Source organism: Somniosus microcephalus, chromosome 7 (genome assembly GCF_052327205.1).
Source record: "Somniosus microcephalus isolate GS21.2 chromosome 7, FLI_Smic_1.0, whole genome shotgun sequence".
Taxonomy (NCBI): Eukaryota; Metazoa; Chordata; class Chondrichthyes; order Squaliformes; family Somniosidae; genus Somniosus; species Somniosus microcephalus.
Window position 1 is genome coordinate 253,000,210 of NC_140993.1, and position 15,612 is coordinate 253,015,821.

Here is a 15,612-nt window from a genome sequence, read left to right on the forward strand (position 1 = left end):
CTATTCTACTCTCAAATTCTCTCTTTGCCAATCTTATTTTCATCTTCACTTCCCCTCTCAATTTATTGTATTTGGTCTGGTTCTCCCTTGAAGAATTCACCCGACATGCATCATAAACCCTCTTTTTTATTTCATCATCTTCTCTATCTCCCTTGTCATCCAAGGAGCTCTTGCTTTGGTTCCCTTATCCTTCCTCCTTATTGGAATATACCTAGCCTGTACTTGGAACATCTCCCGTTGTTCCATTACAGGTTTTCCTGTCAGTCTTAGGATCTAACCAGGGTAAAATGGAACCAATCGCATCCCATTGAAGTTAGCCCTATTCCAGTTTAGAAGTTCCATTCTAGATTGTTCCTTGCTCCTCTCCATTGCTAATCTAAATCTTATGATACGATGATCACTCGTGCCCAAGTGTTCTCCCACAGACACTTGTTCGACCTGGCCCACCTCATTCCCCAGCACCAGATCCAGCAATGCCTCCTTCCTAGTTGGGCCAAGAGCATACTGATCGAGGAAATTCTCCTGAACACATTTCAGAAATTCCTCCCCCTGCTTTCCCTTACCCTAACATTATCCCAATCGATATTTGGGTAATTAAAGCCCCCCAATATTACCACTCTATCTCAGCGATCTCTCTGCAGATTTTCTCCACTATCTCCACCTCAGTATTTGGAGGCCTATAGAATACCCCCAATAGCGTGATCATACCCTTTTTGCTCCTCAACTCTAACCAAACGGATTCTGTCCTTGTCCCCTCAAGAACATCCTCCCTTTCCAACACTACAATGTCTTCCTTAATCAGCACTGCCACCCACCTCCCGTTTTTCCTTCCCTATCTTTTCTGAACACCTTGTACCCTTGAATATTAAGTGCCCAGTCCTCACCGCTTTTAAGCCACGTTTCCGTTATTGCCACAACATCATGTTGCCACATGGCTAATTGTGCTTGTAGCTCACCAACCTTATTCACCACACTTTGTGCATTTACGTACATGCATTCTAAACCCATTTTTGAATTTTTTGTAGGCTTTCTTAGTCTTTCCTATCTAATATGGTACTACTACCGCCTCTAGTACTTCTTTCTTCTCTATACTCCAACGCACTCACTCTTTTAAGCACCTTATTCCTCCTTTCTACTCCTATATGTTGGTGCCCATCCCCCTGCCAAGCTAGTTTAAACCCTCCCCAGCAGCACTAGCAAAGCTCCCCGTGAGAATATTGGTCCTGGCTCTGTTGAGGTGTAACCCGACCGGCTTGTACAGGTCCCACCTTCCCCAGAAACGATCGCATTGTCTCAGGAATCTAAAGCCCTCCCTCCTGCACCATCTCTCCAGCCATGCATTCATCTGTCCTATCCTATTCCTGTACTCACTAGCACGTGGCACCGGGAGTAATCCAGAGATTACTACCTTTGAGGTCCTGCTTTTTAAACTCTTTCCTAGCTCCTTAAACTCTGCCTGCAAGACTTAATCCCTCTTTCTGCCTATGTCGTTGGTACCGATATGGACAACGACCTCTGGCTGTTCACCCTCCCCCCTCAGAGTGTTCTGCAGCTGCTCAGTGACACCCTTGACCCTGGCACCAGGGAGGCAACATACCATCCTGGAGTCATGCCTGCAGCCACAGAAACACCTATCTGTTCCCCTGACTACTATTGCTCTTCCACTCTTCTTCCTCCCCCCCCCCCCCCCCGTGCAGCTGAGCCACCCATGGTGCCATGGCCTTGGCTCTTGCTGCTCGCCCCAGAGGAACCATTGCCCCCACCAGTTTCCAGAACTGTCTCTTTCTGGTGGTCACCCATTTCCTCTCTGCCTGCGCATTCTGAGGCTGCGGGGTGACCACTTCTAGAAACGTGCTTTCCAAGTATTTCTCAGCCTCGCGGATGCACTGTAGTGACTCCAGCTGCCGCTCAAGCTCCGAAACCTGCAGCTCGAGTTGCTGCAGTTGACGACACTTCCTGCACACGTGGTCGTCCAGGCCGCAAGAAGCGTCCAGGACTTCCCGCATGGCACAGGATGTACAAATCACGGACTGAGCTGCCCTGCCATACCAGACTATGGAGGTAATTTAGCAGAGATAAACTTAAAACTTAACAGCTACCCACCAATCAGCACTTCGCTCTATTAGATAGGCTATGAACTACTTAGCAGAAATATACTCAAAATAGAACCAAAAAAAAATCTTACCACATATACTCACCTTTGCGATTTGTTTTTTCTCTCGGTTTGTTGCTCAGCCACTCTGCTCCCGCTCTTTGTAAACAGCCGCTCCGCTCTCTGCTCCCGCTCTTTGTAAACAGCCACTCCACTCCGCTCCCGCTCTTTGTAAACAGCCACTCCACTCCGCTCCCGCTCTTTGTAAACAGCCACTCCACTCCGCTCCCGCTCTTTGTAAACAGCCACTCCACTCCGCTCCCGCTCTTTGTAAACAGCCACTCCCGCTCTTTGGAAACAGCCGCTCCCGCTCTCTGCTCCCGCTCTTTGGAAAGATTGTAGTCAGATATGACCTACCTGACGTAAGAAAACTACTAGGCACTTGGTCTGACTATTGAACAAGGCTTTAATCAACTGTTTTTCAACATGGAGATCTAGTTGTGTCCTTCACTAGTTCCTGTTAAAGAATGTCCTGAGCAAGCTGGGCCCATGCCCAAGTATTTATACTCTCCCTGGACAGCGCCACCAGCAGGCTGCCCAGTATTATTTTACAAGTCATCTCCACATGAATGACAAGATTCATGTCAATCTTCCCGCCTGAAAGATTGGAAGTCAGGCGGCTTCCTTCTACCGAATTAATCGGACTAAGAATAGACGCAGTCTTTTGGATCTCCATTGCAGGCCGGAAGGCATGTCTCCTCAGACCGTGTTTTGGTCCCTGGGTCGCTTGGTTCGTACCGGCGGGCTGGCAGAGTCCGTGTCGCCTTGATCGACCTGAGGGGGACTGGGGAGATCGTGGTTCCGTGTGTGGGCCACCACAGGCACAGAGCTGGCTTCACCCTGCTCAGTAGTCGGTGACTTCGGGTGGCCATCCAACGGGAAGTGCTCTGTTCCCTGAGCTGATCCAGCGGAATAACTGGCAGATCCCTTGACTTCCCGGGTAGGGCGTCATCCTCAGAGGAGCGCAGGTTATCGGCATCATTAATATGGATCCCACTATCGATTGGGTCTGTGGGACCAGTTGGGCAGGGAGACAGATCCCGAAGTGACACTGTGGATTCCTGGCCATCAGGGTACCGCACATACGCGTATGTGGGATTGACATCCGTCAGTTCCACTTCGTCGACGAGGGGATCACTCTTAGAGGATCGGACGAATCTTCGGAGCAGCACGGGGCCAGGAGCTGCCAACCATGATGGTAGGGACGTCCCATGAGTGGAACGACGCTGGAACCTGAAGAATCATTCGTGAGGAGTAGCGTTGGTGGATGTAGAAAGAAGAGGCCTGATGGAATGCAATGCGTCAGGGAGCAGTTTCCCACTGCTGGTCTGATAGGTTGTGTGACCTCAATGCAAGACGAACAGCGTTCCAAATGATGGCGTTGTAGCTCTCAACCTGTCCGTTTCCAATAGGATGATATGGTGTCGTTTTACTTGTGGCGATTTCCCGTTGGGTTCGCTTGACATGAAGGAGGGACCCCAATCAGAGTGGATGAAATTGGCCATACCGCAAAGGGAAAAGACCTGATCGAGGCATTTGATCACTGTGGAAGTAAGCATATTGGGACAGAGGAAAGCAAAGGGAAAGCATGAATATTCATCCACCATAGTAAGCAAGTAGGTGTTTCGCATTGAGGAAGGTAATGGCCCTTTAAAGTCAATGCTGAGTCACTGCATAGGCTGTGTAGCGTGTATGAGTGTGCCATCTGACGGACAGAAGAATTGCAGTTTTAAATCTGCGCAAATTCTACAAGTGGAGCATGTTCTTTTCACGTCTTCCATAGAAAATGGGAGATTTTTAGATCACACAAAGTGCAACATACGGGTAACGCCAGGATGGCACAAGTCAGTATGAAGATCCGTAAGAGTCGAAGTTGACATGGAAGAGCAGAATGCACGCGTGAGGGTATCTGGGGCCACATTCTCTTTGCTGGGTCGATAATGTATAGTGTAGCCAAAGGTGGCCAATTCCATCCTCCAGAGCTGTATTTTGTTATTCTTGACCTTAGTGCATTTCCGGTTATCCAGCATAAAGGCCACAGAACGCTGATTAGTTATGAGCGTGAAATGGCGACGAGCGAGAAAATGACTCCATTTACGTACTGCTTCGATGATAGCCATAGCCTCCTTCTCGACAGGAGGATAATGGAGCTCACTATCCTGCAAAGTTCTGGACAGAAATGCAACGGGTCGACCACCTTGATTCAAGGTAGCCGAGATCGCCACCTCCGATGCATCGCACTTGACCCCGAAAGGGGGATTTTCATCGATGGAATGAAGTATGGCTTTTTCCAGTTGTTGCTTGAGGAGGTCAAAAGCTGAAATAGCTATTGCCTCCAACGGAAATGACTTCACGTGAAGCAGGGGCTGGATCTTGTCAGAAAAGTGGGGTATCCACTTCGCATAATAGGCAAACAGGCCGAGGGCCCGATGAAGAGAGCCGAGATTCGTAGGAGGAGGGAGCTCCAGAAGCGGACGAAGTCACTCCGGATCCGGTTTGATGACACCATTGCCCACCCAATAGCCAAGGATGTTGACTGATGGTACTGATTTCACAGATTTGGACTCATTTAAGGTTAAGTTGCGATGACGGAGATCGTCAAGAAATTTCTGGAGGTTGGCATCATGCTCCTTCTAGTCATGACCAGCAATGGTGATATTATCCAGATATGGAAAAGTGTCCGTTAAGTTCTCTTGTTTGACTAGGCTGTCCATTGCCCGTTGAAAGACAGCCACCCCATTGGTGACACCAAATGGAAGGTGACAAACCTGATAATGCCGACCATTGGCCTCAAAGGCCGTATACTTTTTGTCAGAGTCCTTTAACGGTACTTGATGGTATGCGCTCTTTAAGTCAAAAGTTGAAAATACCCTGTAGTTGGCAAGGTTATTGACCATGTCATCGATGTGTGGTAGTGGGTAGGCATCCAGGTCGGTATACTGGTTAATAGTTTGCGAGTAATCGATGCAAAGATGTTTCTTGTGTTGCTTCAGAGGATTTTTAACAACGACGACTTGAGCCCGCCAGGAAGATGAACATGGCTCAATGATACCTTCAGCTAGAAGACGAGAGATTTCTGCCTCGATAAAGGATAGATCATCTTGGCTGAAACGTCGTGATTTAGTGACTATGGGCTTACATCGGGGCGAAAGAGTGGCAAACAAGGAGGGCTCGTCGAGCGAAGCCGCCAAAAGCACACAAAACAGTACTTTGGAAATAGTAAGCTCTGGCTTTGACCCTCCAATCTTGAAAGTGAGTCTTTTGTGTTGTTTCTGGAAATCCTGTCCCAGGAGCACATCACTGCATAGGTTTTTGAGCACCCCAAGCCGGGTGGAAAAATAAGTGTGGCCATTGAGAATAAGGTCAACAAGACAAAAGCTGGAAGAGTTGGTGGTCAGTGTCGTCAGAGCCATTGCAATTTCCCTGTCCAAGGGGTAAATACGCAGTTTTAACTTACTGACAGCCCACTCACTGATGAAGCTGTCAGAGCTACATGAGTCGATTAATGCACTCAAAATGTGTCCATTTACCGAAACCTTTGTGGCTGCATGGGACAGGCTTTGGGGAAAAACAGCTGTAACACTAGTAGTGGCTCTTGGGGGAGGAGCAGCTTTATAGATAGCAGCTGCAACACTAGTAGAGGCTCTTGACCGGCATACTTTAGAAAAGTGACCTTTCTTACTGCAATGATTGCAGGTTGCATAACGAGCAGGAAAAATTTCCTATAATGGAATGCACCTCCACAGAAGAAACACTTCTTTTTAGATTGGCAAGATGCCGCTATTGTAGGGTCATCATTAGTGAAGTCTTCTGCCTGAGGCTTACTGGGGGAGTCACTAAATGTGATAGCAGCAGTTCGTGCATATGGTAAAAAATAGGCATTTGAATTTTTTCAAGCTAATTCCAGAGAATATGCCTGGTTATAGGCAGCTTGTAACCCAAGGGTTTTATTCTCCAACAGACGCTGGCATATGAGGGGAGAAGCAATTCCATTAATAAAAGAGTCACAAATTAATTCCTCCCGGTACTGCTCAGCTGAGACAGCTTTAATGTTACAATCTTTGCTGAGCTTGTGAAGCTCTTGAAGGAATTCATCAAGTGATACCCCGAGTTGTTGTCGAGTTGTGGCCAGTAGGTGCCGTGCAAAAATTTCATTTGGGGCCTTAACATATAATTGCTGTAGTGTTTGGATAGCGGAGTCATAGTCTACACAGTCTTCGATATAGTCAAACACATGAGGGGATACATAATTGGCAAGCATTCGTAACTTATTAGGAACATTCTCACCACACTCCTCGAGTAAGTTGCTGAAGGTATGATACCAGTGTTTCCATACCTCAGCAGCTGTAAGTGAATTCGAGTCCAAGTCGAGACGGGCGGGTCTGAGTAGTTTCTCCATGATGGATTGATTACTACGTCTGAGTTCCCTTCTACAGTTTGAATCTTAGCTGTCTGTTCCCAAATCATTCAGAGCGTGGAGCGGGTTGCAGTTGATTAAATTGATGTAAGAAAACTACTAGGCACTTGGTCTGAGTATTAAACAAAGCTTTAATCAACTGTTTTTCAACATGGAGATCTAGTTGTGTCCTTCACTAGTTCCTGTTAAAGAATGTCCTGAGCAAGCTGGGCCCATGCCCAAGTATTTATACTCTCCCTGGACAGCACCACCAGCAGGCCACCCATTATTATTTCATAAGTTATTTCCACATGAATGACAAGATTCATGTCACTACCCTTCATAATACTGTACTATGCTGTCTCTTGACCAGTTGATACTTATCCAAGTAAAGAGTCACTGTTTCTGATGATAGATTCCAGTAACTTCCCCACAATTGATGTTAAGCTGACTGCTCTTTTATTACCTGGTTTCTCTGTCCCTCCCTTCTTAAATAATGGAGTGGCATTTGCAATTTTCCAATCTAAAAGGCACAATTTCTGAATCTGGAGAGCTTTGGAAAATTATGCCCAACACATCTGAAATTTCCTCACCTATTTCTTTTAATACCATTGAGTGGAAACTGTCAGGTCCTGGAGATCTGTTTATCTTAAGTCCCATTATTTTCTCCTTTACTATTATTTTACTTAAATCCTTTTCCTCCACTGTAAAAACATATACAAAGTACATATTGAACAAGTCTGCCTTTTTCTTATTGGCCATTACTTTTTACTTGAGAACACTACCAATACACATAAAACTGTCAAGAATTCCATGACTGCACTGGCATTAAGTACTATGGCCTATATACAATTCGTGTTCCTTCTCATGGAATGACCAGTGTTAGGGTCATTTTTTTTTTTTTATAAACAAGGGTAATGCATATTTAAGAAGAGCGGTTTATATTTCAGATTTTTTCAAAAGGTTGGATTGGGTAAGCCCTAATTCAAATATTTGTTGCATCTTACCATTATAATGATAAGAATTCATCAACCAAACACTTAATAACATTTTAATTTGAATTAAATGATCATGTCTTGTGTTTGTTTAGCCATTATTAAATTTCTGAGCAATTCATCATTATTATATGCAAGGTAACTTCACACTGATAATTATGATATGCCTCCTTATAGCTACACTTAAGGCTTTAAACACAGGGAGCAAAAGTAAATGAGAAAATTAAGTAGCATTTAGCAGCCAGGTGGAAAGATTGGTCAGATGGATTATACATCATAAATCTTTCCAAAAAGTAATGTGGTCTCCAATACAGGGCTCAATGCATCCTTTCCACATGGCATTATAGGGAATGTTCTGTGAAACTACTATCAAAGACACAAAACACAATAATATCTTTTAGAATGAAGTGGACACAAACATCAGACAAGGTTACTAACCTTGTGCTGAAACAGAGAACCATCTGCAGTTAGACTGCAGACTGAGACATCTTATATCAGACTGCTGAGTACTAGCTACCTTTAGGCCAGTGTTGGTGCCCAGGATGTTCTCATTGGTCTCATTCTTTTCAGAGGCGTAAGAACATTCAGGAGAGCTGAGAAAGTGCGGAGGGAGCTGGAGTTCCACTGCATACTCCTTCTGTCCAACAAGAGATTTGGGGAGCTTTATTACCTGTGAAAGAATTTAAAATCAAAGCTTTCCTTCTGAAAGTTTACCATATGCGCTTTAATTTTTTTTTCTGTTTACGCCCGTGAAGCCCCTTGGGACATTTTTCTATATTGAAGGCGCTATATAAATGCACATAGTTGTTGTTGACGCAACGGAAGAAATAATATATTGAAATGTATCAATTATATACTATAATAGTTACAGGGAAACTTAATAGAATAGCATTATATATATATAAAAAAAGTCTTAATATCTGCCAATTTTTACCATTATAAATTCCTCGGTCTTACTATATAATGGAAACTGGCCGTGTAAAACTTGTCAGGCTGTAATTACACCCTCCCACCAGTAGAGGTGCTACAGTGGAGGCCATTATAACCTGGCAAGATTACAGAGACAGTTTCCATTATAAATATGGACATAGGAATTTATCATCAGAAAGTTAAAGTATGACAAAAACGTGACAACAGGAAGTAAGGTTTTTGCAGACAGGAATTGCATGCAGGTGTAATATTTTAAGTATTAGATATATATATATATTGCTATCAGGACAGTTTAAAAATCAGATTACTATTACTACAAAGATAAATTAAAGAGTAAGGAAGCAGCTGGTTATTGTGAGAGAAGTAGAGAAAATTGAAAACAGTAACAATAATTCAATTGATTTTAGAAAAGCCTGTATGAATGTCACACATCCATTGAGAAAAGTAGATGTTTTAGAATTGAAAGGTTGCTGGTTGGATGCTCAGTGCTAGTTGCCAGCATCAAGGGTTATTACATTTGTTAGGTTTTGGCCATTTCTATTAAATCAAGCGCACTTGCTATCAAAAGATTTTATTGTGAAAAGGGACTGGAGAAATAAATGGTTATCTCACCCCCTTGCTGCTGGCGGATCATGGAACAGTAAGTGAGATGTTGCCTATTAGCACAGCAGCGGTGCACCAAGAAATGCACAATCGCATGCTGCATTGCAGGCATGTGGAGGGGAGCTCCTGCAATCTGTGAGGATCCCCTCGTTGAAATAATTCTGCGGCACTCCCAGGATTTATTGAGCCCTGCCCTGGGATTTGTGGAGGTCACAGTGTTTGGTACAGTAGCACAAATGAGCTGCGGTTACATCTTAAAATGGGCACTTGCGTTTTCAAAGCAAAGAAAGTACAGTCTGTGAAAAGCTGTTCTTGGCTGTTGCTGGAAAGATGGTAGAGGACACTGCAAGGCCTCCAGGAGGAGAGAAGACTCCTGCCTTTACACACAGAGCCCTGGAAGTAATGCAGCGAGAGGTCAAGCCACAGTTGATATGGAAGCGTAACCTCCTCAGAATGGAGCTGTATGGGCTGCAGGGCCAGGGCTAGCAGAGCAGGTAAATGCAACAACAACAACTTGCATTTATATACTGCCTTTAACTTAGTAAAATGTCTCAAGGTGCTTCACAGGAGCGAATATCAAACAGAATTTGACACCGAGCCACATAAGTAGATATTAGGACAGGTGACCAAAAGCTTGGTCAACAAGGTAGGTTTTAAGGAGCATCTTAAAGGAGGAGAGAGAGGTAGCGAGGCGGAGAGGTTTATGCTGAGAATTCCAGAGCTTAGGGCCCAGGCAGCTGAAAACACAGCGACCAATGGTGGAGCGATTAAAATCGGGGATGCACAAGGGGCCAGAATTGGAGGAGCGCGGCGATCTCGCAGTGGTGCGGCCTTCACCTGAGACATGCAAGAAGTTTAACACATTGAAGAAAGCTGCCCCGGTAAATGACTGCTGAATGTGCCCATTTCCAACACTATGATTCGGCATGGCAGCAACACGCCTCAACCAGCTATATCCTCACACTGGACACATGCAGATCCTTCTGAACCCTTTAGCCTTTCTCTAATAATTATAAGGCAACCTATATTCCTGCAAGACACAGTCCAACTTTAAGCACATTTTTCAGTGATGATGGGTCAGGTCATAAAAGATACTACTAATGCCCACTTCCTGTTTTGGAAGGCAATGGCCAATTGCATAGCATTGGCAGGACTTGTGAAATGGTCAGCATTTCACCAATTTCTATGGTTGCACAAAAAGGAATCATCATAACAGTACAGAGTAGTGAGCAAGGTGAAGTTCCTAACCTGCCTGGAGAAAATGAATGTGGAGACCGTGGGTCAGAAGTCCATAGAGTCCATTAGAGAGGGTCATGCGAGTGGCTAACCCATATCTCCAAGCTAGCATTTCATTGCTACTTTTATTTACCTCCATCCATGAATTAGGCAGGGCGGGGAACAAGGCCAATCAGGGGAAAATAGCATCTATGCGTCGGACGTCGCTGGGGGGCGGGACTAGAACCAGGAAAGCAGCAGTCCCGTCCCCAACTCGTCTCAGCAGGTAAAATCCAGCCTTGAAAAACTATTTCCTTTGGTGGGGGAATCAAGAACAAGGAGGACATAATCTTAAAATTAAAGCCAGGCCATTTAGGAGCGAGATCAGGAAGCACATTTTCACACAAAGGATAGTGGAAATCTGGAACACTCTCCCCCAAAAGGCTGTGGATGCTGGGTCAATTAAATTTTCCAAGACTGAGCTCAATAGATTTTTGTTAGGTAAGGGTATCAAGGTATCAAGGAATATGAAATAAAGGCAGTAAATATAGATTAGCCATAGAATCATAGAATGGTTACAGCACGGAAGAAGGCCACTCGGCCTGTCGCGCCCATGTCAGCTCTCTGCAAGAGCACTTCAGCTAGTCCCACTCCCCCGCCCTTTCCCTGTAGCCGTGCAAATTTCTTTCCTTCAGATACTTATCCAACTCCCTTTTGAAAGCCATGATTGAGTCTGCCCCCACCACCCTTTCAGGCACTGAATTGCAGATTTTAATCACTCGCTGCGTAAAAAAAAATTCTTACGTCGCCTTTGGTTCTTTTGCCAATCACTTTAAATCTGTGTCCTCTGGTTCTCGACCCTTGTGCCAATGGGAACAATTTCCCTCTATCTACTCTGTCCAGACCACTCATGATTTTGAACATCTCTATCAAATCTTCTCTCAATCTTCTCTGCTCCAAAGAGAACAACCCCAACTTCTCCAGTCTATCCACATAACTGAAGTCCCTCATTCCCGGAATCATTTTCATCAACCTTCTCTGCACCCTCGCTAAGGCCTTCACATCCTCCCTAAAGTGTGGTGCCCAGAATTGGACACAGTACTCAGTGGGCTGGATTTTGTCAATGGGAACGTGATGGAGGCGGGACTCCCACTTTTTGGGCTGTGGCCAACCCACGCTACTTTCCCTTGATTGACCTTGTTAGGCCCCAGCGGGCTCAGCAGGCCAATTAAGGGACACCTGGTTACTGGTGACGTCAGTGATTGACATTTCATCTGTCAAGAGCTTTTGACAGGTGAAAAATCAGCGTTTCACAGCTCTGTGAAACTGTCAAACACTGACAATCTGACTTCTAACTTGAGTCCTCCTACTCAGACTCAGTTAGAAATCTCTCCAGACCAGAAAGCAGAATGCTGCAACTTTTGATAGTTCAGCGGCCATTCTGCTTTCTGTGCCGGTGAACTGAGGGACTCCCGAGAACTGAAGGAAGGAAGCCTGCAGGAGAAAGTAAAGACAAGTAAAACTTTTTAAACACGTTACACTTACCTCACACACTTACCTCTGCACACATGCACCCATCCTTTACTCTTAGGCAGTCCCTCGGAACCGAGGATGACTTGCTTCCACATTAAAAATGAGTTTGCAGGTGACTGATTAGTCCAATGTGGGACCAACAGTCTCTGTCACAGGTGGGGCAGACGGTGGTTGAAGGGGCAGGTGGGTGGGGTGCTTGGGTTGACGTGCGCTCCTTGCGCTGCCTGCGCTTGGCTTCCACTTGCTCCCGGCGAAGAGACTCGAGGTGTTCGGCGCCTTCCCGGATACTTCTCCTCCACTTTGTGCAGGGATTCCCAGGTGTTGGTGGGGATGTTACACTTTTTCAAGGAGGCTTTGAGGGTGTCCTTGAAGCATTTCCTCTGCCCACCTGGGGCTCTCTTGCCGTGCCAGAGCTCCGAGTAGAGAGCTTGTTTTGGGAGTCTCGAATTGGGCATGCGGACAATGTGACCCGTTCATCGGAGCTGATCGAGCGTGGTCAAAGCTTCGATGCTGGGGATGTTGGCCTGAGGAAGAACACTGACGTTGGTGCGCCTATCCTGCCAATGGATTAACAGAATCTTGCGGAGGCAGAGTTAGTGGTACCTCTCCAGTGCTTTGAGGTGCCTGCTGTACATGGTCCATGTCTCTGAGGCATACAGCAGGGCGGGTATCACTGCTGCTCTGTAGACCATGAGCTTAGTGCCGGGTTTGAGGTCCTGGTCTTCAAACACTCTCTTCCTCAGATGACCGAAGGCTGCACTGGCACACTGAAGGCAGTGTTGGACTTCGTCGTCGACGTCTGCCCTTGTTGACAGTAGGCTCCCGAGGTATGGAAAGTGGTCCACATTGTCCAAGGCCTTGTTGTGGATTTTGGTAATTGGGGGGCAGTACTGTGTGGCGGGGGCAGGTTGGTAGAGGACCTTTGTCTTACCGGTGTTTAGTGTAAGGCCTATGCTCTCGTACGCTTCGGTGAAGGTGTTGACGATGGTTTGGAGTTCGACCTCCGAGTGAGCGCAGACGCAAGCGTCGTCTGCATACTGTAATTCGACGACAGAGGATAGGACAACCTTGGATCTAGACTGGAGGTGACGGAGGTTGAACAGTTTCTCGTTTGTTCTGTAAATTAGCGCCACTCCAGTGGGGAGCTTACTGAGGGTGAGATGGAGCATTGCAGCAAGGAAGATCGAGAAGAGCATTGGTGAGATGACACAGCCTTGCTTGACCCCGGTTCGTACGTGAATTGGGTCTGTGGTGGAACCGTTGGTCAGGATCACGGCTTGCATGTCGTCATGAAGCAGGCAGAGGATACTGACAAACTTTTGGGGGCAGCCGATTTTGAGGAGGACACTCCATAATCCCTCACGGTTGACAGCGTCGAAGGCCTTTATGAGATCAAAGGAGGCCATGTACAGCGGTTGGTGCTGTTCCCTGCATTTCTCTTGTAATTGACGTGCGGTGAAGATCATGTCCATTGTGCCCCTTAGTGGGCGGAATCCACATTGTGACTCTGGGAGGAGCTCTTCGGCCACTGGGAGAAGGCGATTGAGGAGGAATCTTGCGATGACTTTCCCTGTGGCAGACAGCAGGGAAACACCTCTGTAATTACCGCAATCGGACTTGTCACCTTTCTTGAAGATGGTCACAATTATGGCATCTCTGAGATTTCCTGGCATGCTCTCCTCCTTCCAGATAAGAGAAATGAGTTCATGAACTCGCGCAGTAGTGCTTCTCCGCGATGCTTTAGTGGCTCGGTGGGGATTCCATCTGCTCCTGAGGCCTTGTTGTTCTTCAGTTGTCGGATGGCCTTTTCAACCTCATGCCGGGCTGGGGTTGTGCTGAGATGGTGGCGGGTAGCATGCTGTGGGATGGAGTTGAGGACACTCGTGTCAAAGACAGAGTCGTGGTTAAGGATATCTTCGAAGTGCTCCTTCCAGCGGGCACTGACTGCCTCTCTGTCCTTGATGCGTACCTCTCCATTCTTGGCCCACAGCCTTGGGTGCTTGGGCCATAGATGGTCTTGACTGCGCTGAAGAATCCACGCACATCGTGGTTGTCAGCTAGCTGCTGGATCTTCTGCGCTTTCTCCACCTACCATCTGTTCTTTAGATCGCGAGTTTTTTGTTGGACCTCGGCCTTCAGGCTTCTGTAGAGCTGCTTTCTTGCTCTCGAGTTCTGTTGCTGTTTCCAGATCAGGAATGCCTTGAGCCTGCAGCTTATTAGCTCCTGGATCTCCTGGTCATTCTCGTTGAACCAGTCTTGTGTTTCCTGGTCGAGTGACCGAGCGTCTCTTCACAGGTGCTGGTTATGGAGGCCTTGAGTGCAGACCAGACACTGTGGGCACTCTGTGTCTCTGCATCACTGGGAGTCATCAGGTTGTTTGCACACATGCACCCATCACTCACCTGCACAACGGACATCTCGACCCCTCCAACCCCTTCAGACCGACGGTCCGCCTCGCTAACTTGGCGTGGTTCGGAGCCGTCGGGAACCCCACACTTTAGGGCCAAAAATAGCTATTAGGCAAAAAACTGCCTGTTAACTACCTGTTAACAGGCAGTTAATTGGCACTAATCCCCTTCCCGCCTCAGGGAGGCGGCTCCCAGTACAAGTCGGATACCCGCCTCCTGGGACATTGGCACGGAGGCGGGTTGGGTTCGTGCCCCCCGATTCTGCAATTTTACCATCACTCCCGCCTCCAAACCTGCCTCCACGGGGCTTGGAAATTCGAGCCCTATACCTCTATTCACGAAGCCCATGATGTGATTGAATGATGGAACAGGCGTGAGTGGCTGAACAGCCTGCTGTTCCTATGTCCCATTGATAGGGCATGGAATTCTTGGAAACCCAGCCACTTTGAAAAAATGAAGAGCCTTCTCTTGCTGCTGGCCACTATCTTCTAGAAAAGTGATTAAGTCCTTCGCCCTGGCAAACAGTACATCAGTGAGCTGATGTATGCAGTGCTAATCTGACGCATATCCCCTGAGGCAACTTGGAAGGAACTAGTCACATAGATGTTCTTCAAGGCAGTAGCAGCTTTTACTGTCACATACAGAGCCATCCCAGTTCTAGAAGTGATTTGGAAATTTGATGCAGAAGTCAGTCAAGTTGCAAGACTGTTTCTCTGCTGTAGCATAGGTGGTGATCTCAGACCTCTTGGATGTGCCCAAGTAAGTGTGGTGTTGTATGTGTGGTAAACCACTGTATTGTATATTGCCACCTCTGGGTGGCGCTGTGTATGGAGGCATGCCTCAGCTGACTCCACCCACCACTGTGTGGGTTTCGTTCAGACTTGTTCAGTCACTCACGAAGAAGCATGGTCTCTTCTTAGCTAATAAAAGCCTTATTCATCTCTTCTTTCGACTCATCATCTCTTCTTCGACTCATCACCTTTTATGAAGTAATTGATAAGCGTATCAATTTTATTAGCTAAAAGTTAAATGGCGACACCTGAGGAGCAACAACAGCAACGGATACAGCAGACATTGCTGAGAGCCCTCAGACCACCACGCCTGGACCTCGACCCTCAAGATGTGGGTGCATCAGCCAAGTTTGAACACTGGCTGAGCTGCTTTGAATCCTTCCTCGCAATCTCACAGGTTACAGAGGAGGATCACAAACTGAAAATTTTGACCGCCCAGGTGAGCCATCAAGTATATATGCTAATCCGGGACTCTAATACGTACGTGGCGGCCCTCGAGCTACTAAAAGGGCAATATACGCGCCCAGTGAACACAATTTACGCCCGACACCTCTTGGGATCCCGCAGGCAGCAACCGGGAGAATCGGTA

The 15,612-nt window shown here is 46.7% G+C and overlaps 1 protein-coding gene across 1 annotated transcript in view; it reads right to left on the reverse strand.

Annotated features, from left to right (window-relative positions):
* Positions 1-15,612, reverse strand: part of ofcc1 (orofacial cleft 1 candidate 1) — a 398,354-nt gene that overhangs the window by 209,269 nt on the left and 173,473 nt on the right. The window contains exon 13 of the mRNA XM_085993614.1: positions 8,061-8,213. Coding sequence (XP_085849740.1) covers positions 8,061-8,213 — 153 coding nt within the window. The remainder of the gene's footprint in view (positions 1-8,060; positions 8,214-15,612) is intronic.